This window comes from Macaca thibetana, chromosome 7, assembly GCF_024542745.1.
Source record: "Macaca thibetana thibetana isolate TM-01 chromosome 7, ASM2454274v1, whole genome shotgun sequence".
Classification (NCBI taxonomy): Eukaryota; Metazoa; Chordata; class Mammalia; order Primates; family Cercopithecidae; genus Macaca; species Macaca thibetana.
Genome location: NC_065584.1, coordinates 119354405 through 119379142, shown reverse-complemented (window position 1 = coordinate 119379142; position 24738 = coordinate 119354405). Strand labels below are relative to the sequence as shown.

The window sequence follows — 24738 nt, the reverse complement described above, 5'->3', positions numbered from 1 at the left end:
TCCTGCATCCACAGATTTGATCCTCACAAAAAAATGACATGAAGGAGATGGTCTTATCATTTTTATAGAGGGAAACTGAAATTTTTTATGAATTAACTACTAAGTTGAGTGCCACCTGTATCCTAAGGACTGCATTATTATTAAATGATCTTATTTAATCCTCACAACACCACCAGTAAGATCTTCCTTATTTTATAGGGGAGGAAACTGAGGCTAGAAACTGGACCCATCTGGCCCTGAGATAAATATGCTCTTTCCATCATATTGTGCCTCCTTTCAACAAGACAGATTAAAATCAAGAGGCTACCAATATGCAATTAGGATTAACCAGAATTCTAGAGTCCAGAAACCAAGAGAATTGCAGGAATTGAAGGAGAAAGCAACAAAACAGATTGAAAGCATCAATGACAGTGAAACTTTTTTTCTTTTTTTAAGACAGAGTCTTGCTCTGTCGCCAGGCTGGAGTGCAGTGGTGCGATCTCAGCTTGCTGCAACCTTCACTTCCCGGGTAGAAGCGATTCTCCTGCCTCAGCCTCCCGAGTAGCTGGGATTACAGGTGTGCACCACCACACCTGGCTAATTTTTGTATTTTTAGTAGAGACGGGGTTTCACCATGTTGGCCAGGATGATCTCGATTTCTTGACCTCGTGATCGCCCGCTTCGGCTTTCCAAAGTGCTGGGATTATAGGCGTGAGCCACCGTGCCTGGCGTGCTGCTTCTTTTAGGGAAAAACAGTAAGATAGGGAAAGCTAAGTTACCCTTTTTTCTCCATGGCCATCAGAGTCCTTTGGCTTAGTTTCTTTTGCTAACGAGGCTCTGATTTCTCCCCTGTAGCAGCAGCATCAAAACTGACAGTGAAAAATTTTTAATAGCTGAAAAAGTCGGTTGTTACCTTTCAGGAACTTTTATTTAATTTTATGTGACAATATCATTTTCCCTGGGCCAACTTTCAAACATAACCAGTCTAAGGTTGTTGTGGGGAGTAATTGATGGTTTCTTGCTAAAGTGGAAAGTAAGATGGCATGGAGAAGGTAGCTGGATATAGGAAAGCGAACTGAGAAAAGGGTTTTTGTGGATGAAAATTATTAGAGGAAGGCATCAATTAGCAAAGTAAATAACATGTTAGTGCAGCTAAAGAAGGAATTAGTGAACTAGAAAATAGATCTGAGGGAATTAACTAGAAAATAGCAAAGAGAAGTAAAAATGAAAAATAGGAAAGAAAATAAGATACATGGAGGCTAGACTGAGAAGGCTTAGTAAGAGTTTCAGAAGTTTTTTTTTTTTTTTTTTTTTTTTTTTTTTAGTTTTAGAGATGGGGACTCACTCTGTTGCCCAGGTTGGAGTACAGTGGCACAATCATGGCTCACTGCAACCTCAACCCCCTAAGCTCAAGCAATCCTCCTACGTCAGCCTCCTGAGTAGTTGGGACCACAGGTGTACACCGTCACACCTGGCTAGTGGTTTTTTTTTTTTCTTTCTTTTTTTTTGTAGAAACAAGGTCTCACTATGTTGCCCAGGCTGGTCTCAAACTCCTGGGCTCCAGCAATCCGCCCACTTTGGCCTCCCAAAGTGCTGGGATTACAGGTGTCAGCCACCACGCCTGGCCTCATTTTGTTTTAGAACTGATATTTATCAGGTATTTTTGGGTTTTCCTTTTTTTTATTTTTTGAGACGGAGTCTCACTCTGTTGCCAGGCTGTAGTGCAGTGACGTGATCTTAGCTTACTGCAGTCTCTGCCTCCTGGGTTCAAGTGATTCTCCTGCCTCAGCCTCCCGAGTAGCTGGGACTACAGGCACACGCCACCATGCCCAGCTAATTTTTGTATTTTTAGTAGAGATGGGGGTTCACCATGTTGGCCAGGATGGTCTGGATCTCTTGACCTCATGATCTGCCCGCCTCAGCCTCCCAAAGTGCTTGGATTGTAGGCGTGAGCCACTGTGCTCGGCCAACTTTTACTTTAAGAAGAGCCTTAAAGGCCAAGTGCAGTGGCTCATGCCTGTAATTCCAGCACTTTGGGAGACTGAGGCGGGTGGGTCACCTGAGGTCGAGAGAGAGTTCAAGACCAGCCTGACCAACATGGAGAATCCCTGTCTCTACTAAAAATACAAAAAATTAGCCAGGCATGGTGGCGCATGCCTGTAATCCCAGCTACTCAGGAGGCAGAACCAGGAGAATCACTTGAACCCGGAAGGTGGAGGTTGCAGTGAGCCTAGATCATGCCATTGTACTCCAGTCTGGGCATCAAGAGCAAAACTCCATCTCAAAAAAAAAAAAAGCGCCTTAAGTAAGGGAATATCCAGTGGTTTGGTGGTGATAATTATGTATGTTGGCAACGTTTGATACCTTTGTATTTGAATGTGTAAGACTGTCATTCTCCAAAGCTGTGTTTTCTTTTTTTTTTTTTTTTTTTTTTTTTTTTTTTGAGACGGAGTCTTGCTCTGTCGCCCAGGCTGGAGTGCAGTGGCCGAATCTCAGCTCACTGCAAGTTCCGCCTCCCGGGTTCACGCCATTCTCCTGCCTCAGCCTCCCAAGTAGCTGGGACTACAGGCGCCTGTCACCTCGCCCGGCTAGTTTTTGTATTTTTTAGTAGAGATGGGGTTTCACCGTGTTAGCCAGGATGGTCTCGATCTCCTGACCTTGTGATCCACCCATCTCGGCCTCCCAAAGTGCTGGGATTACAGGCTTGAGCCACCACGCCCGGCCTAAAGCTGTGTTTTCTATACATAAATTTGTAGCTGGTAGCAGTGACCTAGACAACAGGTAAATTTGTGAAGGGTTCCAAGTTTTTTTTTTTTTTTTTTTTTTTTTTTTTGAGACGGAGTCTCGCTCTGTCACCCAGGCTAGAGTGCAGTGGCGCGATCTCGGCTCACTGCAAGCTCCGCCTCCTGGGTTCACGCCATTCTCCTGCCTCAGCCTCCCGAGTAGCTGGGACTACAGGCGCCCGCCATCTCGCCCAGCTAGTTTTTTTGTATTTTTTAGTAGAGATGGGGTTTCACCGTGTTAGCCAGGATGGTCTCGATCTCCTGACCTCGTGATCCGCCTGTCTCGGCCTCCCAAAGTGCTGGGATTACAGGCTTGAGCCACCGCGCCCGGCCTTTTTTTTGTTTGTTTTTGAAGACGGGGTCTAGCTCTGTTGGCCAGGCTGGAGTGTAGTGGTGCAATCTCAGCTCACTGCATCCTCTTCTTCCTGGGTTCAAGTGATTCTCCTGCCTCAGCCCCCTGAGTAGCTGGGATTACAGGCGTGTGCCACCACACCCAGCTAATTTTTGTATTTTTAATAGAGATGGGGTTTCACCATATCACAATTCCTGACCTCAAGTGATCCATCCACCTTGGCCTCCCAAAGATTACAGGCATGAGCTATGACACCCAGCCAAGGATTCCAAGTTATAAATAGAGATTTCCAAAATATTTTCAGAAAGTTGTAAATAATTATGCTTTTCTGGGTGAGTTATACATTACAGTGAGTGGTGGTAACTAATGAAATATTCTGTGCTTTTTACTCTTTATAGCCAGTATCTTGAAAATTATCTCTGGATGAATTATTCTCCTGAGGTATCCAGCAAGGCCTATTTAATGTCAATTTGCTGTATGGTGAATGAGAAGTTCAGAGAAAACGTGCCTGCATGGGAGGTAACTGATTTAAATTACTTCATAGCTTTCATACTGACCCACTTAAGCCATTACAAAGTGGCAGAACTTTTACTGATAGTGGTGCTTTTAGAGCAGAATTTTACCTAGCATTAAAGCAAATACTGAGCAAAAGAATGAGTATGTGAAAGATACATTTTCTTTTGGTTTCAACACTTCCTTCAAACGATTTAATAATTTACTATGAATTGAAAATTTATGAATGTGAGTTATTTTTCTGCTTTGTGTTTGAAACAAAGAATGGTATATGTTATAACAACTTACATCAGAAGCTGGCAAAATGGAAATTATATTAATAAATACAAATAGGCTGAGTGCTGTCACTCATGCCTGTAATCCTGTACTTTGGAAGGCTGAGGTGGGAGGATTGCTTGAGGCCGGGAGTTCAAGACCAGCCTGGGCAATAAAGCAAAAACCTGTCTCTTTAAAAAAAAAAATTAGCCAGGCATGGTGGCGTGAGTCTGTAGTCCCAGCTACTTGGGAGACTGAGGCAAGAGGACCGCTTCAGCCTAGGAGTTCGAGGCTGCAATCAACTATGATTGCACCACAGCACTCCAGCTGGATAATAGAGCGAGACCCTATCTCTAAGAAGAGAAAAAGTGCAAGTATATAATGTTCAAATGAGATACTTCTCAGTGTCTTTTTTCACAAGAGAAAGTGTATATTTGTAGTTTTACATGAATAAAAAAAAGTTACCAAAGTCAAGACAGATGCTTATGTTATAATTTCAACGTTCTTTTTTTTTTTTTTGAAACTGAATTTCGCTCTTGTCATCCAGGCTGGAGTGCAAATGGTGTGATCTCAGCTCACTGCAACCTCTGCCTCCCAGGTTCCAGCAATTCTCCTGCCTCAGCCTCCCGAGAAGCTGGGATTACAGGTGCCCGCCACCATGCCCAGCTAATTTTTGTGTTTTTAGTTGAGACGGGGTTTCACCATGTTGGCCAGGCTGGTGTCAAACTCCTGACCTCAGGTGATCCACCCACCTTGTGCAGGGATTACAGCCATGAGTAACCGTGCCCTGCCTGTTCTTTTTGTCCTTGATTTGGGATCTATTTTTCCTTTTAGAAATTTCTAATGCACTGATGTTTCCTTTTTGTGCTGGTGCAACAGAAGCTTGATAAGTAGAGATCCAAAACCTTTGTTTTCTTTGCCCAGCATATAATGGTCACTTCATCAAGAGTTTCTTCTCTTCCAGTCAGACTTTTTTAAATGAAAAAAAAAAGGAATGGATGCCTGTCATCTGTTTTGAGTAAATGGTCTCCGAAGTGAGAAGGTGATAGAGTCTTTAAGATAAAGGCATGGATACTTCTCTCAAATATTCATTAAATGACTACCATCTCAGGGCACATTAGAGCTCAAAATAAACTATGGGTTTTATGTCGATATCAAGAGAGCCTCAGGATTTCTTGAAGTTGCTTCAAGCTATTATAGAAAGGAAGAAGGAAAATTTTTTGAGCCAGGGAATAACCTGGTCAATTTGCCTGTTATAAAGATCACTTTGGTGATTAAGCCTTGAAATAGAGAAATAATAATACAGATTTAGAGAATATACAGAGATTTAGAAGGTAGAATTGATTGAATTTGATAATCAGTTGAAGTAGCATTAGGAAAGGGTGTTATTTTCAATAACCTTCCAGGCTTGGGCAAATGAATATAATAGATGATGGTACCATTTACCAAGATAGGTAATAGAGACTGAGGAATAATTTGGAGGATACAAAACTCTTGAATTGAATTTGGACATATTCAGTTTAAATTGCCTTTGGAATATCTAGATTTAAGTCATCTAGTAGACAGAGGACTCTAAGGTTTGAGAGCTCAGAAGGGAAATCTAGACTGCAGATGTATATTTGGAATCATTGGTATTTAGTGGTTGAAGTAATAGGGGGAGAAGAATGAGGCTAGAACCCTAGGAATATTGCTGTTTAGATAACAGACGAAAGAAAAAGAGCCTTCAATATGCTGAAAAGGAGTTGAGGCTTCATAACGGTCCATATGACTTGACAGCCATACAGCTTCAGGAGAGCTTGTCTTAGAGAAGTGAATGAAAACAACTAGCGTAGACCACACGCTTGGAGTGCTTGTCTGCGGCAGTAACTAGAAACAGAGGTAGGTCAAAGAGGCTTGAATATGTTTACATTATATATAACTTAAGAGTAAAGAGCTAATATAAAGCAGGAGGGGCTGTCCTTGAGATTAATTACAGTGTGAAAACTACAATTTTTGCTAAAGATGTAGTTTCTTTTGTTTAAATCAGAGAAATTAAAACACTTCAGATCCATAATAAGAAAACAAAGCCTAAGCCAAATACAGGCATAATCCACAGAGGAAAAACTAAAGAAATTAAAGCCATTATTTTATTAGCTAAAAGTTTCTGCAGCTCTCTCATAGTCCTGTCAGAAACCTGTATTTGACTTGCCATTAATTATAAGTAAGCACGTGATGCTTATTTTATAGATACGCAAATAACTCTTTTGTAATTATTTGGTTTTTTTAATAGACTGCTAAAAAGCCTACTAGGGCTTCTTTAAAGCTTAAGTGAGCAAACCAATTCAAAATGAATTTTTATTCTTTTTCTTTTCAGATTTTTAAGAAGAAGCCAGACCACTTCCCATTCTTTTTTAAACACATCTTGAAGGCGGCCTTAGCTGAAACTGATGGTGAATTTTCACTTCATGAACAGACAGTCTTACTACTTTTTCTTGATCATTGCTTCAATAGTTTGGTACTTTTACTTTATATTTTGGGGTAATTTTCGAGTTTTCTTGTTCTTTTAGGTTGAGTTTAGATGAAATTACCTCTGTAGCCAACTCTTCATCCATAATAGTGGCGAATAAGGATAATGCTTAGCTTGATTTCAGCCACTTATCAGTAAAACCATTTTGTAAGATATGTTCACTTTTTAATAGATTTGAACTTGATACTTAATTTTTTCTATCTGGACTCTTAAGAAAAATGATTATAAGAACTGAAACTCCAAAGAGAGAGCACAAAAAGGAGAAGCAGCAAGGAGACTGGTTAATATGGAATTGTAGTAATGAGATCTTGCCACAAACTGCATATACATACAGGGATGTAGTTTCATTACTCTTCATCATGCCTTATGCACAGGCTGGTTGGTCAGTAGGAGAGTTGTATTTTGAGTTAACTGATAAAGGCCATTTGTAGATGATCTTTGAAAATGTCTTGTGTGTGATACATTTTCATCCCTCATAAGATTATCTTCTAAAAAATTAAATTTTTTCAGTAATTAATGTTTTATTTGAGTTTTCCTACTGTGGTTATCTGGTAAATATACATATTTATCTAGTGCCTCTGAATTGATAATTCACTTACACCCATGCAGGAGAATGCACGGAGTTCTTTCTTATCCTGAAGACTGAGTGTTAATAGATGGATAGTTATTAGCTGTTTCCATGTACTATCTCACATGGATCTTTTAAAGGCATAAAAAAAGATTTATGATGCCTGCACTGGATACCACTGTTATCTCTTTAACATTTATTAAACTAAACAGAACAAATAGAAATATAAATAGATGTGATTTCTTATCAGAAACTAAGCAGAAATAAGATTTTATTGGTATTAGTAATTTGGTGATAGTTTTAACCAACTTATCAAACTAGTTTATTATTGAAATGCTTTATCTTTTAAAATATGCAGTCAATTCTTATTTGAGGTAGTTACGTTCATTTTTTTTTTTTTTTTTTTTTGAGACGGTGTCTCACTCTGTAGCCCAGGCTGGAGTGCAGTGGCCGGATCTCAGCTCACTGCAAGCTCCGCCTCCCGGGTTCACGCCATTCTCCGGCCTCAGCCTCCCAAGTAGCTGGGACTACAGGCGCCCGCCACCTCGCCCGGCTAGTTTTTTTTGTATTTCTTAGTAGAGACGGGGTTTCACCGTATTAGCCAGGATGGTCTCGATCTCCTGACCTCGTGATCCACCCGTCTCGGCCTCCCAAAGTGCTGGGATTACAGGCTTGAGCCACCGCGCCCGGCCGCGTTCATTTTATAAAGTAGCTATGAACAGTGAATGAGCTAATGCTGAACCATTACTCCTTGAGGAAGTACAGGGTTAGGTTCCTGCAAGCGTTGGTAATGACATTATACAAACTATCAATACATAGCCTTATTTTATGTGTGTTTCTATTTAAAGACAGCTTATTTATTGTATATTGTTGATTCATTAACCATGAACTCACTGCCAACAGCACTATAATCATGCCTGAACGAAGCTTGTCTAACATACGTATTTTCTCTGTAAGACATACCACAGCCTTCTTGCACCCATGAACATCAGACAGCACTTCAGCCTTGGGCTTGGTGCCATTTTAAACAGTGAAATCATCAAAAAGCACAAACATGCCAAAAAAAAAGTACTCAATGAGAATGAAGCAGAGCATCAGTTCAGTCTCACCTGAGAATGTGCACGTCAGGCAACTCAGATTTTTGTCTGGATGACTGTGAAAGCACATGGAGTATTGATTTTGGAGTTACAAATACATTTTTGTTAGTGTATGAATTTGCAAATACAAAATCTGTAAATAATAAGGATGGAATCTTTTTTAAAACATTGAACTTTTTAATATCAAAATATTAATTGGAAAATATTGGTGGCATGTTTTCCATCCAGGACTTAAAAAGGCAGTAATACTTCTTAATGTAAAGACTTAGGTAGAAATGCTGGTATGTTTATGAACTTGTTTCCTTCATGCCCTAAACAGGAGGTAGACTTGATACGGAGTGAAGTACAGCAGCTTATCTCCCTCCCAATGTGGATGGGCTTACAGCTGGTAAGTCTCTAATTTCAGAATCTTAGGAATGTATTTGTTATAAGTAGAGCATGTGGTTTTAGAGTCTATAGCCTTAATCTTGGATATACAAGTGGTAGGTAAATACCCCTTTTCTTAGAAAAACCACTTTGCATTAACTTACAAATAAAGTTTTTATGTGCATTTGATGTTTAACTTAATTTTAGTAATATAAAATGAAGAAGGTAGTATCTATTGAACTTGTAGAGAAAGGGGGGTTAATTTAGCAAAGTATAGATGAGACTAAATGTGGACTTGAATTTTTTTTTCCTTGATTAGAGTATATATGTAGCTGTAGGAGAAGATCTGGATCATACCTAATATTAATGACTTCCATTTTTTCATAAAGTCTTCATTGGGTAATATGTGCAAGCACCAAAGCCAAATTAATACATCTTAGGTAAAGTTAAAACTATCAGATTTCAGTGTAATGCTTTATTCAGAGTTTCATTTCCTGCATGTAGGTGTTTCTGCTTATACTCAGATATGCAGACTCATTCATAAGTACCAGTTGATGGGCATGAAAACATAAGGCACATATAAATAGTTAATACTAGGCCGGGCGCGGTGGCTCAAGCCTGTAATCCCAGCACTTTGGGAGGCCGAGACGGGCGGATCACGAGGTCAGGAGATCGAGACCATCCTGGCTAACATGGTGAAACGCCGTCTCTACTAAAACATACAAAAAACTAGCCGGGCGAGGTGGCGGGCGCCTGTAGTCCCAGCTACTCGGGAGGCTGAGCCAGGAGAATGGCGTGAACCTGGGAGGCGGAGCTTGCAGTGAGCTGAGATCCTGCCACTGCACTCTAGCCTGGGTGACAGAGCGAGACTCCGTCTCAAAAAAAAAAAAATAAATAATAAAATAAATAAATAAATAGTTAATACTAAGTTAAAAAGTGACAATATGCTAATGTGGACATTTCCTTATTTACTTGTGATAGCTGTTTTTTGTGCATTTTTTCAGACTCATATTTTTCAAACCTCAGTGATTATGCTAAGTGTTGATGCATATATTTTTCAGACTTAGCTCTTTAAGTTTTGAAATAAAAAAATAATTATTGAGCTTACAATCTTGATTGCTCTCTTTTGTACTCATATATTAGAAAACTAGCAAATAGTTGATCTAATCCTTATCCTTGTAAACTTTGAGGTTACTGGTAATTTAATAACACATCTCTTCTTCAGGCACGATTGGAATTAGAATTAAAAAAGACACCTAAGCTAAGAAAATTCTGGAACTTGATTAAAAAGAATGATGAAAAGATGGATCCAGAAGCAAGAGAACAGTATGTTGGCAGAGCTTCATTTCATGTTGGCTTATTATGCTGGATTGTGGACTTTAGATGATGTTGACTGGTTTGTTGTTTCCCTTTATATAGTGCTGAGCCCAAATAAGTTATTATAATAAGTACTTTTACCTAGACTGTCATAAGAATATTTTTCACAAAGATCTAAAGCAGAAGCCAGAACATCATGCTTTTCTTCTTTTCCTTCTTTCTGTGCTACTAAGTATATATAGTTGTCCCACTGGTTTTCTCCCTGCCTATTGTCCGTGTGCCTCATGCATGATTCTCAATTTGCTCCACTATCTTTAGGCTATTAATATAACTTTTTGTTTCTTTTCTTACTCCTTCACTTTTTTTTGGAGACCAAGTGTCACTCTTGTTGCCCGGGCTGGAGTGCAATAGTGCGACTGTGGCTCACTGCAACCTCTGCCTCCCAGGTTCAAGCGACTCTCCTGCCCCAGCCTCCAAGTAGCTGGGGGATTCTAGGCATGCGCCACCACGCCCAGCTAATTTTTTATTTATAGTAGAGATGGGGTTTCTCCATGTTGGTCAGGCTGGTCTCAAACTCCGGACCTCAGGTAATCCGCCTGCCTTGGCCTCCCAAAGTGCTGGGATTACAGGCATAAGCCACTGCGCCCAGCCTAACTCTAAACTTCTTACAAGGCTTTCAGAAGCTTCCAGCTGTTTCTTGTGACTCTTGTAAATCACTGGAATACTCTAGTCATTGTTTCTTAAGCATTTCTTTCCTAAATCCCTTTCCTCTTCACTCCACTTAATTCAATATTAACCATATAAACACTCTTCCAGACCAACTACTTTAGATCATAGTGCTTTCATCTGAACTCCTAGAACACATGCTCTGATTTTTTTTGAAACACCAGCTGTTTATGTAATGATTGGGATGTTCTACAATCAGACTTAGCTAGATTCCACACTCAATTGTTGTATGACTTTGGGCAAGTTACTTCACCTCTAAGCCTCATTGTGAAATCTGGACAATATTTCCCATTTCCAAGGACTGTTATCAGTATTAAATATGATGTGAAGGCCGGGTGCAGTGGCTCACACCTGTAATCCCAGCACCTTGGGAGGCCGAGGCAGGCGGATCACAAGGTCAGGAGATGAGACCATCCTGGCTAACGTGGTGAAACCCTGTCTCTACTAAAAAAAATGCAAAAAATTAGCCGGGCATGGTGGCGGGCGCCTGTAGTCCCAGCTACTTGGGAGGCTGAGGCAGGAGAATGGTGTGAACCTGGGAGGCGGAGCTTGCACTGAGCCGAGATCATGCCACTGCACTCCATCCTGGGCGACAGCGAGACTCCGTCTCAAAAAAAAAAAAAAAAAAAGAAAAAGATGTGAAGTGTTTAGCATAGTTTAGATCCTGGCACCATGCGTGCTTAATTAGTGTCAGGCAGTTTTATTAATTGCATACTGGCATGTATTACTAATTGTGTTTATAATATATGACTTGTTATTACAAGTAGATTTTAGCCATTCCCCTTCTTTGTATTTCCAGCAGGACTGTTACAAGCATTTACAGCTATATGATACTTGATACATGTCTGTTCATTAGTGAATGTATCTTAAAGTAGTAATGAATAGAAAATTGTTTTTTAAGCATTTGATCTTTAGCTGTTGTAATACTCTCTTATACTTAATACTTAAATGTTAAAATATAATATTTTTCATCGCATTTTAACTACATTAAATGTGAGATTTTTAATGGTAAGGGCAGACTATAAATGGAATTTTGTAACTTCTTTCTCGGTCTGACTTGTAAATCACATGAAAATGTTTGGCTGGGCGCTGTGGCTCAGGCTGGGTGTCATGGCTCACGCCTGTAATCCCAACACTTTGGGAGGCCAAGGCAGGTGGATCACAAGGTCAGGAGTTCAAGACCAGCCTGGCCAAGATGGTGGAGCCCCATCTCTACTGAAAATACAAAAATTAGCTGGGCATGGTAGCAGGCACCTGTAGTCCCAGCTACTCCAGAGGCTGAGGCAAGAGAATTGCTTGAACCCTGGAGGTGGAGGTTGCAGTGAGATGAAATTGTGCCACTGCACTTCAGCCTGGGCAGCAGAGCGAGATTCCAACTCAAAAAAGAAAAAAAGAAAACGTTCACGGTGCAAGAAGGAGGTGCTTGCTTAAGTGGCTTATTAGATCAGTAATGTGACTCTCCTTTTCTTCATATAGCACTGCATTTACATAGAAAGAAGAAGCTGTATATTCAAGTTATAGTCCCAGCTTCACAGAGAAATGAACAGTTGAACAGTATAGGAAAGCCATTATCAACATTTAGAATTTACTTTTGAAATGACTATTTTTCGAAAATAATTGGTCAATGTTCTTTCTGATTTTAGGGCATATCAAGAGAGGAGATTTCTTTCACAACTCATCCAGAAGTTTATCTCTGTACTGAAGTCAGTCCCACTTTCCGGTAACTATCTTTTTTACTCAATGCATTTGGGAAATTCTCATGTAACTGCCCCTGTGGTATTTACTCATCTCTAATATAAAAACTGTTCTTGGAATGATTTTAAATTGTATTGGCAAAGTGTATGTCCTCTCCTTTTTAAATATATTACCAGTGTGAGTATTGGGACTGCCTTTAAGGTTATTTTATTTTATTTATTTTTTGAGACAGAGTCTTGCTCTGTCACCCAGGCTGGAGTGCAGTGGCATGATTTTGGCTCACTGCAACCTCCCCGTCCAGGGTTCCAGCGATTCTCCTGCCTCAGCCTCCCGAGTAGCTGTGATTACAGTCTTGCGCCACCATGCCTGGCTAGTTTTTTATTTTTGGTAGAGATGAGGTTTATCTATGTTGGCCAGGCTGGTCTCGAACTCCTGACCTCAAGTGATCCATTCACCTCAGCCTCCCAAGGTGCTGGAATTACAGGCGTAAGCCACCACGTCTGGCCTAAGGGTTATTTTAAAGGCACCAGTGTGGTTATTGAAATATTCCTTTAAGTAGCAAATATTTTTATCACCTAATTACTAGATCTAGGTCCTGTCTAAGGTGCTGGGATACAGTTGTGAACAGGAAAATTACAGACCATATTTGCATGTTATTTATAATATGGTGCTGAATAGTGTTTTTAGTACTATTGATACTGTTTGGAGGAAAAAAGGAGAAATATTACTGATATTTGAGCTAAAAGACTAAATAGAAGGATTTTCCTCCATCATAGCTCCATTTATTGATTTAAAAAGTAAGTATATATTATATAGAGTATATACTATATAAAAATGTATATATATTTTTGTTATATATAAATATATATAAAATAAAATATAATTATATATGTTTATATACATAATCTATATAAAATATAATTATAATTTATTATTATATTATTATATATATTATTATATATTATATATATTATGTTTATTATATTATATAATTGTATATAATTATAATTGTTTATTATTATTATTTTTTGAGACAGTCTCACTCTGTCAGCCAGGCTGGAGTGCAGTGGCACAATCTTGGCTCACTGCAACCTTCGTTTCCCGGACTCAAGCAGTTCTCCTACTTCAGCCTCCTGAGTAGCTGGAGTTACAAGCGTGTGCCACCACGCCCAGCTAATTTTTGTATTTTTAGTAGAGATGGGGATTTACCATGTTGGCCAGGCTGGTCTTGAACTCCTGACCTCAGGTAATCCACCCGTCTCAGCCTCCCAAAGTGCTGGGATTACAGGCATGAGCCACTATGCCCAGCCAGTTGTTTAATATTTTTAAGTGGAATATAATCTAAGAACAGCTCTATAGGTGTACCATATTTATATTTTTGCATCAGAAAGTACAGCTTTTAAAAAAATACAATGGAATGAGTTATAAATGCCGACCCTTCAAGTAATATTTTACAGCTGAAAATCATAGCTACAATTCAGTGAGGAGTTGATACCAATGCAGTAAATCATTTGTATCTGATTTGGGGCACAGTACTGCTGCTAGCATTAGTATAAAGAAAACGTTTTATGCTTATAATCTTAAGTCACTTAATGTTAGTGTATCTGTATCTTAACACTAAGTGCCTTCAACCTGGAAAGAGGACTAAGATTGGGTTTTCTTCTTTCTTTTTTTTTTTGAGACAGAGTCTTGCTCTGTTGCCCAGGCTGAAGTGCAGTGGCGTGATCTCGGCTTACTGCAACTTCAGCCTCCCAGGTTCATGCCATTCTCCTGTCTCAGCCTCCCGAGTAGCTGGGACTACAGGTGCCCACCACCACGCCCGGCTAATTTTTTGTATTTTTAGTAGAGATGAGGTTTCACTATGTTAGCCAGGATGGTCTCAATCTCTTGACCTCGTGATCTGCCCGCCTCGGCCTCCTAAAGTGCTGGGATTACAGGCGTGAGCCACCGCGCCTGGCCTAAGATTGGGTTTTCTTGGCACAAAGAGTAACATTGAGTGCTTTGAGGTACTAATGTCTATAGAACTAATGTCTATAATAAAAATTGATATCTCTAACTGTGGAATGTTTATCTAGGGTCATCTAGGTTTCAAAAACAAGAACATAGGGCATGCAGTAATTTAACAGCCTATAAACCACTTGCTGTTGCCACTATTGTTTATATACTGTCAGAAAACAACTTTTTTTTTTTTTTTTTTTTGAGATGGAGTTTCATTCTGTCTCCCAGGCTGGAGTGCAGTGGTGCAAACTCAGCTCACTGCAACATCTGCCTCCTGGGTCCAAGTGATTCTCCTGCCTCAGCCTCCCGAGTAGCTGGTACTACAGGTGCATACCACCATGTCCGGCTAATTTTTGTATTCTTAGTAGATATGGAGTTTCACTATGTTGGCCAGGCTGGTCTTGGACTCCTGACCTCAAGTGATCCCTCCTCAGCCTCCCAAAGTGCTGAGGTTACAGGTGTAAGCCACTGCGCCTGGCTAGAAAACATCATTTCTTAGTCTTGAGTTTTTATCAAAACTTGTCAGCTTGCTGGCAAAGGAACTAACAGGATGGTGACAATAATTTGCCAGTTCAGAATGGGTATGAAGATAGATGGATTATATACTTAGGAAACAGAAGGCTAATTTTTCAAAGATTTTAAGAAGGATTGTAGTTTCCTTTTAAAATAGGGTCATTAAAAACGGAATGCCCAGATGAGTTGTTGAAAATCTGTGTAGGATAGTCTGAGATGTTAAGATTGCTGTTAGAAGGGTAAAAAAGTTACAGTGTAGCAGAGACAAATGATAAGGATATATTTGTGCCTGAAATTGGGATACCAAGGTTTCTACCTTAGGCAACATGCCCAGTAGACCAGCTATGGTAAAAACATGCAACTTTATTCACCAGGGCACAGAACTTGAGCACCATGCATTGTTTTCTAATTTTAAATAGGCCATTGCCAGTAATTTCTCGAGACATAAAGACACAGAATTCAGAATTTGCTCACTCTTTTAGTTTGGGAAAAAATGTTTTCCTTTGACGGTTACGAGAACAAAAGGTAGCAACAAAAGATTGGTTTGAATGGATTTAATTTAAAAATTGCTCCTTTAAATTTTTATTTTAAACAACTGTATGTGTATGTCTCAGAAAACCTGAGTTCCAGTTCTAACCAACCATTCTAGCTTTACACCTTTATCAGGTCATTTTCTCTGATCATGTTTTTCTACCTGGAAAATGAAGATCTAGAATAGATGCTCTCAAAGGTCTTTTCCAGCTAATAATTTCTATACTTCTGTTATTTCAGGGTTTGGATTATGGGCATATGCTAGCTGAAAAAGTTCCAGTTAACATTTCTGTATATGTTAAACACAAAAGTATTCGCATTTCTTGCTTTACATTAAGCTTTCCATTTTCCGGTACACTACAGATAAATAAATGGATTTTTATGTAAGCATTTGTAGGATGCCTTCTGTAGGTCTGGCACTGGGTGTTAGTCACTGCTGCAAGTCTTTAAACTAAGTAGCAACAGGAAACCTAAAATTATCTTTGTTTTAATTGAAACCAACTTGACAGGATGGTTTTAGTTGGTAAAATGGTAGACCATTTCCTGGCATTGGAAAAAAGCTTGTACTCTGAAAGAATTTCATGCCCTAAGGTTGTAATTATTTAAAAACAAAAATAAATGTTTGTAAAAATAGTATATTATGCTCATAAATAGTAATATAATAAGCTAGTGATTTAGAAGGTATTTTTATTGTTCGTTGTGTCATTGGCATTCTAATGTTAAAGTAATATATGTACAGTGGAAAAAATCATAAAAATTATCTCTAGTTTTCAGTGCAGTTTAAAGGTGTGTGTGTGTAGATACATGTTTGTGTGTTTGTACATATGAGAAAACTCTCAGAAGTTTAGAATGTAAAGACAATGAGGAAAGTGGAGCAAAAACTGATATAAAACTGCCTTCTAGTTTTTATATCTCTAAGTTTTTCCAAGATCTAATTAAATACGGATTTTTAAAGATTAATACTTTTAAAATGTCTTTGCAAACCTGATTTTTAAAATGTGCTTCTGACCCAAGCTAGATTTTTTATTTTCTCATATTTGTAGAGCCAAGTATCAGGGTAAGACCTGCCTTAAAAAAATACATATATGTGAGATCCTCATTCTAGATCATAGTCCAATTCTGGTGAATAAAAGACAAATGACTTTAAGTTATTAAATAACTGCCAGTTTTCAGAAACAGCGTGCAAAATGGCCTAGTAAGAAAATTCTATCATGCTTTCTCTCTTATGTCTAGAACCTGTCACTATGGACAAAGTTCATTACTGTGAAAGATTCATTGAACTTATGATTGATCTAGAGGTAAGAAATCTACAGTGACCTTTTGTTATATAATCATTAGGGGGTCCAAGATTGAGCATATGACTATATATGAAGTATTTTTTTTCTTTCCTTTTCTTTCAGTACATATGTAGTATATATTTATTATACATATGTATTGTATTTATTGTATACATATATATTATACATATGTATAATAATACAATACATATTGGGCGCCCATGTATTGTATAATGATATAGTATACATTATTTATTGATATACATTAATATACATTATACATTAATAAAAAGTTAATACAATACAATAAAATACAGTAAAAATACACTAATAAAATAAAAAAAATTATTTTCTCTTCTCTTCTTTTCTCTTCTCTTTTCTTCTTTTCTTTCCTTTGAGACAGGGTCTTGCTCTGTCACCAAGGCTAGAACGCAGTGGCGCCGTCTCGGCTCACTGCAAGCTCCGCCTCCCAGGCCTCAAGTGATCCTCCGGATCCACCTCATACTCCTGAGCAGCTTAGACTACAGTTGGGCACCACCACGCCCAGCTAATTTTTGTGTTTTTTGTAGAGACAGGGTTTCACCATATTGCCCAGGCTGGTCTCAAACTCCTGGGCTCAAGCAGTCCTTCCACCTTGGCCTCCCAAGTAGGAGGATTGCTTGGGATTATAGGTGTGAGCCACCGTGCCTGGTCTATATGAAGTACTTCTTCGTCACCTCAAACTCGTTTTACTTTGTACCTGTTTCAGGGTGTCACTTAGAGAAGGAAGTCACGAGTAGTTGGCCCTTGAAGTTTTCAAATGACTGACTCATCTATCATGGGCTGTTGTGTGTAGAAAAAATATTACGTAGTGTAGTTATTAAACATGAGTCTAGCAGTGACAATTTATTTTGTGTCATACTTTAATACCCCTCATACAGAGTTTTCTATAGTGGCTGAAGTCATGGGTTTATAATTGTCTCCTTAAATAATCTCACTTTTCTAAATGTGCCCAATGTTTGCGTAAATGTGCCCAATGTTTGCAAAGAAAAATATAGCTGCTGTGTTCAATTTTTTAAAATGAAGATTCTTAAAAACAAAAAAAAATTCGTACTCTTTCGCGCAGGATTTGCTGACAAGTTCAGATACAGAATTGATTTCCTTTCCTTTCTCATTAATGTGGGAAATTGAAAGAAAATCTGTTCCTTATCTGGAGAAGTAAGGTGGTTTCTTGATACGAGTATTAGCATATTGGACTAGCAGTCATTCATGAGATCTTTCAAATTCTAGCTTTGCCAGTAACTAATTTATAACTTCTGAGGGTCTCAATAACTTCATCTATAAAATGAGGATATTTGATTAGATTAGTGATTTGCAAGCTATGGTGTAGGGGAACATGAGGAGAGGAAACAGGAATCTCCACATAGGAATTTGTACTTCCTTTTTTCTCAGAGCAACTCCACTTTTAAACTTACACACAGTACATATGGGATTTTATGTAGGATTTTGTTGGAAAACTACGGGACAAGATGATCTGTGAGATTCCTTTAGTGCTAGATTTCCTTCCTTCCTTCCTTCCTTCCTTCCTTCCTTCCTTCCTTCCTTCCTTCCTTCCTTCCTTCCTTCCCTCCCTCCCTCCCTCCCTCCCTCCCCCTCCCCTTCCTCCCTCCCCTTCCTCCCTCCCTCCCTTCCTCCCCTTCCTCCCCTTCCTCCCCTTCCTTTCCTTCCTTTTCTTTCTTTCTTGTCTTTGACAGTCTTGGTCTGTCACCCAAGCTGGAGTGTGGTGGCAGGATCTTGGTTGAAGACAACCTCTGCCTTCTGGGTTCAAGCAATTCTCCCTGCCTTAGCCTCCCGAGTAGCTGGGATTACAGGCGCCCATCACCACACCCAGCTAGTTTTTGTATTCTTAGTAGAGATAGGGATTTGCCCTGTTGGCCAGGCTAATCTCGAACTCCTGACCTCAGGTGATCCACCTGCCACGGCCTCCCAAAGTGCTGGGATAATAGGCATGAGCCACCATGCCCGGTCCCTTATTTTCAATTTTATCTTAAAAGTTCTTTCATCATTATTGTTTTTAAAACCAAAAACATTGCCACTGGGTTTATTTACAGCATGAACGGGACCTCTTGCATTGTGTACCGTGTGTCTGTTGGAAGGTTGGAGGGTGCCTTGTATGTGATTAATACTTGTGAGTTAAATATCAGTACATTTCACTTCTAGCTGTGGAGAATAGATGCAAACTTACTGTTACGATGTTTGTTTTTCCCAGGCCCTATTACCCACAAGGCGCTGGTTTAATACCATCCTGGATGACTCCCACCTTCTGGTTCACTGTTACCTTTCCAATCTTGTTCGTAGAGAAGAGGATGGCCATCTTTTTTCCCAGGTGAATATTTATGTATCTGAACATATTTATTGTTTTACTTTCTAAACTGATCTTTTCTTTGCCACACAACTGGCAGTATCAGGGCATAACACAAACTCCTGGTTATTTTAAAGTCATGTCTTAATGTGTAAAATGAATGTATTCTTATATAGATTGCCTCTAGTAATTATATAACTTTTTGTTCATTATATGTGATTTTTATTATTGCACTAAATTATGATTTGGGGAATACAGTCACACATGTTCACAAGTTTTGATTTTATGTGAAATATAATAGCTGATGGGCATTAATTTTAAATGAACTATTCCCCAATACTATGACTCTTTCTATAAGATGATGGTGACAGACAGTTGATCGTGTAGAAGTGTACATGCTCCCTTGAATAAGGAAGCTGCAAATGCACTTAACTTTGTTGTCTTGGTAGGAAGACACAGTATTTTACATTTCCTGTTATGTCATGCAGAAGAAAGCATTTCTTTTGGTTTTGTTTTGTTTGTGGAGACAGAGTTTGCTCTGTCACCCAGGCTGGAGTGCAGTGGTGGTGGCATGATCTCACTGCAGCCTCCGCCTCCTGGGTTCAAGTGATTCTCCAGCCTCAGCCTCCCCAGTTTAATACCATCCTGATACCAGCCGGAATTACAGGTATGCACCACCACGCCTGGCTAATGTTTTGTATTTTTAGTAGACACAGGGCCTCACCATGTTACTGAGGTGGTCTCACACTCCTGAACTAAGGCAATTTGCCCACCCTGGCCTCCCAAAATGCTGGGATTACAGGCGTGAACCACTGCACCCAGCAGAAGAAATCATTTTTAACAAACTTCTAATGCTATCTTTCAATGAGATCATACTTAGAGATACAATTTTGGTATGTGTTTACATATCCCCTTTGTTCTTTTATATCTGTGAGCATTTCTCCTATTTTTTAAAATTTCTGTCTAGTGATTTGCCACATATATTAAAATATTTTAAATCCTAATATCTGATCTGCCATAGATTAGATCTAAAAATAAAGATTTGGGTTGAGTGCAGCCAGTAGGCTCTGTTGAAGCTGCTGCTACAGGGGAGACATCAGAGCCTCGTTAGCAAGAGAAACTAAGCCAAAGGACTTTGATGGCCATGGAGAAAAAAGAATAACTTAGCTTTCCCTGTCTTACTGTTTTTCCCTAAAAGAAGCAGCACAGCCAGGCACGGTAGCTCATACCTGTAATCCCAGCACTTTGGGAGGCTGAGGCGGGCAGATCATGAGGTCAGGAGATTGAGACCATCCTGGCTAACATGGTGAAACCCAGTCTCTACTAAAAATACAAAAAATTAGCTGGGCGTGGTGGCAGGCACCTGTAGTCCCAGCTACTCGGGAGGCTGAGGCAGGAGAATGGCGGGAACCCGGGAGGCAGAGCTTGCAGTGAGCCGAGATCGCACCACTGCACTCCAGCCTGGGCGACAAAGCTTGACTCTGACTCAAAAAAAAAAAAAAAGCAGCATATAAAAAAGTATCTCCAATTATGAATTGCCAAACCTGTAGTAAGAGACCTCAGGAGTTCCCTCTGGTGCTATAGCTTTGTAAGTTTTCAGTGATGTAGATAGATAAGATAGATTTTGTTTGTTTCATTAAAATGCTGGGCTTCTTTAGATTACCTCCTTAATGTCTCTTAAGTATTGGGATTGCAGTATAAGTTTTTCTTTGCAGAAGTAGATGATGTATATGAAATAGACTTAACAATTTATTCACATACTCCATTTTCACGTAACTAAAACATTTTTAGTTGGATATACTCTAAAAATCTTTTTTGTAATGTTTGCATTCCTGAGTTTTTCAGCACCTCTGAGAAACTGTGTGAACCTGTTTATTATTTTAAATAGTATTGTGCTTTCTTGCCCTTATGTTCATATGATTTATACATTTAAATGTGTTTCTTCAGCTTTTGGACATGCTTAAATTCTATACTGGTTTCGAAATTAATGACCAAACTGGAAATGCTCTGACAGAGAATGAGATGACCACAATTCACTATGATAGAATTACATCTCTACAGGTAATTAAAATACATTATAGACTTTGTGTATGCTCCATAAGGTTTTGTCATACTACAATTTAGGTTTTTTATAGGTACAGATTGAAAACGATGTTAATTTAATAGTGTTTTTATATTCAATATTTTTAATGTTTCTTTTTCTGATGAATTCTTGAAAAATAAGACTTTCTTTTATAACCTGTCTAAATTCTGTGAATCAGTATACTGATATTTGCTACTCAGAAATATTAGTTATTGGGCCAGTTTGGTGCATTTAAATATTAGCTCTGCTGTCAGTTTTATTTTATTAAAGAGTATTTCAACATATGGCAGGGGGTGTGTAAGCATTTTGCACATTTTTAAGATGAACACATATGATGGGACTGAAATTTACCAGTGTAGTTCAGATATGCCCAAAAAAGTATCTTCATTTGTTTTCTATTGCTGATCTTATCTTGTTCTTGAGCTTCAGTTTCTCTGATGGTAGAAGGAAGTTTTATTTGTCAGTTTAAAATAATCCAGCTATTTCTGTTTAAAGTAATCCAGCTATTTCTGTTTTAAAGAGTCTTTTGTAGGGGGTAAAGGTTCAGTTCAAACCCTTTTATAATCAAGTTAGCTATCTCTTAAGAGATCTCTCTTCTCCAAAGCTGGAGGCATCATGCTACCTGACTTCAAACTATATACTACAAGGCTACAGTAACCAAAACAGCTTGGTACTGGTACCAAAACAGACATATAGACCAGTGGGGCAGAACAGAGACCTCAGAAATAACACCACACGTCTACAACCATCTGATCTTTGACAAACATGACAAAAACAAGCAATGGGGAAAGGATCTCCTATTCAGTAAATGGTGCTGGGAAAACTGGCTAGCCACATGCAGAAAAGTGAAACTGGACCCCTTCCTTACAGCTTATACAAAAATTAACTCAAGGTGAATTAAAGACTTAAAAGTAAAACCCAAAACCATAAAAACCCTACAAGAAAACCTAGGCGATACCATTCAGGACATAGGCATGGGCGAAGACTTTATGACAAAAACGCCAAAAGCAATTGCAACAAAAGCCAAAATTGGCAAATGGGATCTAGTTAAACTAAAGAGCTTCTGCACAGCAGAAGAAACTATCATCAGAATGAACAGGCAACCTACAGAATGGGAGAAAATTTTTGCAATCTATCCATCTGACAAAGGTCTAATATCCAGAATTTATAAGGAACTTAAACATATTTACAAGAAAAAAACAACCCCATCAAAAAGTGGGCAACGTGTATGAACAGACACTTCTCAAAAGAAGACATTTATGTGGCCAATGAACATACGAAGAAAAACTCAACATCACTGATCATCAGAGAAGTGCAAATCAAAACCACAATGAGATATCATACCATCTCACACCAGTCAGAATGGCAATTATTAAAAACTCTGGAAACAATAGATGCTGGCAAGGCTGCAGAGAAATAGGAATGCTTTTATACTGTTGGTAGCAATGTAAATTAGTTCAACCATTGTGGAAGACAGTATGGTGATCCCTCAAGGATCTAGAACGAGAAATACCATTTGACCCAGCAATCCCATTACTGGGTATATACCCAAAAGAATATAAATCATTCTACTATGAAGGCACATGCACACTTATGTTTATTGCAGCACTATTTGCAATAGCAAAGACATGGAACCGACCCAAATCCCCATCAATGATAGACTGGATAAAGAAAATGTGGCACATACACACCATGGAATACTATGCAGCCATCAAAAGGAATGAGATCATGTCCCTTATGGGGACATGGATGAAGCTGGAAGTCATCATCCTCAGCAAAGTAACACAGGAATGAAAAACCAAACACTGCATGTTCTCACTCATAAGCAGGAGTTGAACATTGAGAATACATGGACACAGAGAGGGGATCAACACCCACCAGGACCTGTTGGGGATGGGAGTTGAGGGGAGGGAACTTAGAGGACAGGCCAATAGGTGCAGCAAACCACCATGGCACATGTATACCTATGTAACAAACCTGCACATTTCCACATGTATCCCGTTTTTCTTGTTTTTAGAAGAAAAATAAATAAATAAATAATGGTGTACAAAGCGAAAAAAAAATCTCTGTTATTTTTCTTTCCTAGTAGGTATGTGGAGATACCAAAATAGCCTTATTGTTTTGGAAGAGGGATTAACTCAGATGTCTTTTCCTGCTTTTTTCACAGCGTTAGTGTTTTTGTCCTGTGCCCTTGGAATAACCACAGCTGGTGTGGCATGTGGTCTATTGTATTGACACAGGCAAAGCATCATTATTGCTTCCAAGGAACTTGGCTATTTCCCCTGTTGAGGAGGCCCCAACTTTGCCTGATGGTGCTAGCATTCTCCTAAGGACTGACCTGTTTATTTCCTTGCTTATACAATTCTTTTCTCATGCTTGGGTTGCAGAGTCATTTTGCCATTGTGTGTAGTAATCTCATAATCCCATGGCAAGCTCGCTCCTGGCAACCTTGGCAACCTTCTGTGTCATCCACCATGGAACACATGAAAACTTCTGAATCTTTTCTGTGCCACATGGGCATCAAGGAAGACTAGGGATATTATTTCAATCACTCTGTCGTCAAATCCCAAGGAAGACTAGGGATATTATCTCAGTCACTCTGTTGCAATGCTACTATTTCTGTTTTCTGACAGCTTACCCTATGTTGGTTGAGACTGCTACCCTGTGAGGTCTTTTCCCAGAGTTCCAAACAAAAGCAAGGCACAAGCATAATGTTTTTGGTCTTTCCTTCAAGTTCTCTCTGCAGCCAGAGTTTCCCTTGGGACTTTCTTTTAGTCTTGTTAGACCAGTTCTTGATAATCAAGTGTGTATTTGTTTTTTTCTCCTCTTCTATCAATAAAGCTTGCCTTTGTGGCTATTTTCATATATATTGAAAATGCTTTCAGATATCAAAAGCTGAACGCCGACTCTGTTTTTTACATTTCTGCTATGACAGTTGCAGTTTTTTCTCTTTTTATTACACGCTTCTGTCTAATTAAGGTAGAGGTCACGTAAGAAAGAGAAATGCGTTAATATTTTTATAAAATATTTTCATTCTTAAATAGATGTTTATATTATGTAGACATTAATTATTAATATTTTTTGCTGTTATTTTCTAGAGAGCTGCTTTTGCACATTTTCCTGAACTCTATGATTTTGCCCTCTCAAACGTGGCAGAAGTAGATACTCGGGAGTCCTTGGTCAAGTTTTTTGGACCTCTTAGGTAAGACAACATGGAAAAACTATATATTCTTTTTTTGTATCATGCTGCCTCAATTTTACTTTTCTTTATTGCTTTTAATCATTTTGCAGTACTTTAGGTAATATTACTTGTTATTTCACTCTTCATTGACGTCTACAACTAGTGCTTCTCTCCAGCAGTTTGATGTCTTTGTCACTTATCCATGTTTGGTAAAGTTTCTATTTTTTATGACGTATACACTTTTCTTAGATCTTAAATTTTTCTTAGAGTAGAATATAAAGCTGGTCATTTTCATCAATCAGACGACATATGACAAAAACCAATAAAGATTCATTATGTGTGATACTAGAGGTGTGACTTAGGGAAATTTTTGCATGTTTAAAATTTATAAAATTAGTAATATCCTCTGGCACTTAGTTATCTGCTAATATATCCTTTTGAAAATAGTGATAATAATGGCATACATTTATTTACTATGTGAAAGACATTCTGTTAAGTGTGTAAACAACTCTGAAAACTCATACTAGAAGTAGGTACCATTTTACATATAAGGTATCTGAGGCATAGAATAGTTAAGTAATTTGCCTAGGTTACACAGCAAGTAAGTGGCAGAGATACAATTTAAACCCAGATAGTGTGATTTCCAAGCCCTAACTT

General features: G+C 38.7%; 1 protein-coding gene across 5 annotated transcripts in view; it reads left to right on the top strand.

Annotated features, from left to right (window-relative positions):
* Window positions 1-24738, top strand: part of AQR (aquarius intron-binding spliceosomal factor) — a 154036-nt gene that overhangs the window by 55354 nt on the left and 73944 nt on the right. For 4 of the 5 annotated variants that reach the window (XM_050797539.1, XM_050797537.1, XM_050797536.1 and 1 more), the window contains exons 5-13: window positions 3513-3633; window positions 6236-6376; window positions 8373-8441; window positions 9645-9745; window positions 12106-12182; window positions 16433-16497; window positions 18725-18841; window positions 20765-20878; window positions 23999-24102. In XM_050797539.1, the coding sequence (XP_050653496.1) occupies window positions 3513-3633; window positions 6236-6376; window positions 8373-8441; window positions 9645-9745; window positions 12106-12182; window positions 16433-16497; window positions 18725-18841; window positions 20765-20878; window positions 23999-24102 (909 nt within the window). The remainder of the gene's footprint in view (window positions 1-3512; window positions 3634-6235; window positions 6377-8372; window positions 8442-9644; window positions 9746-12105; window positions 12183-16432; window positions 16498-18724; window positions 18842-20764; window positions 20879-23998; window positions 24103-24738) is intronic. The other variant, XM_050797541.1, reaches the window with a different exon arrangement.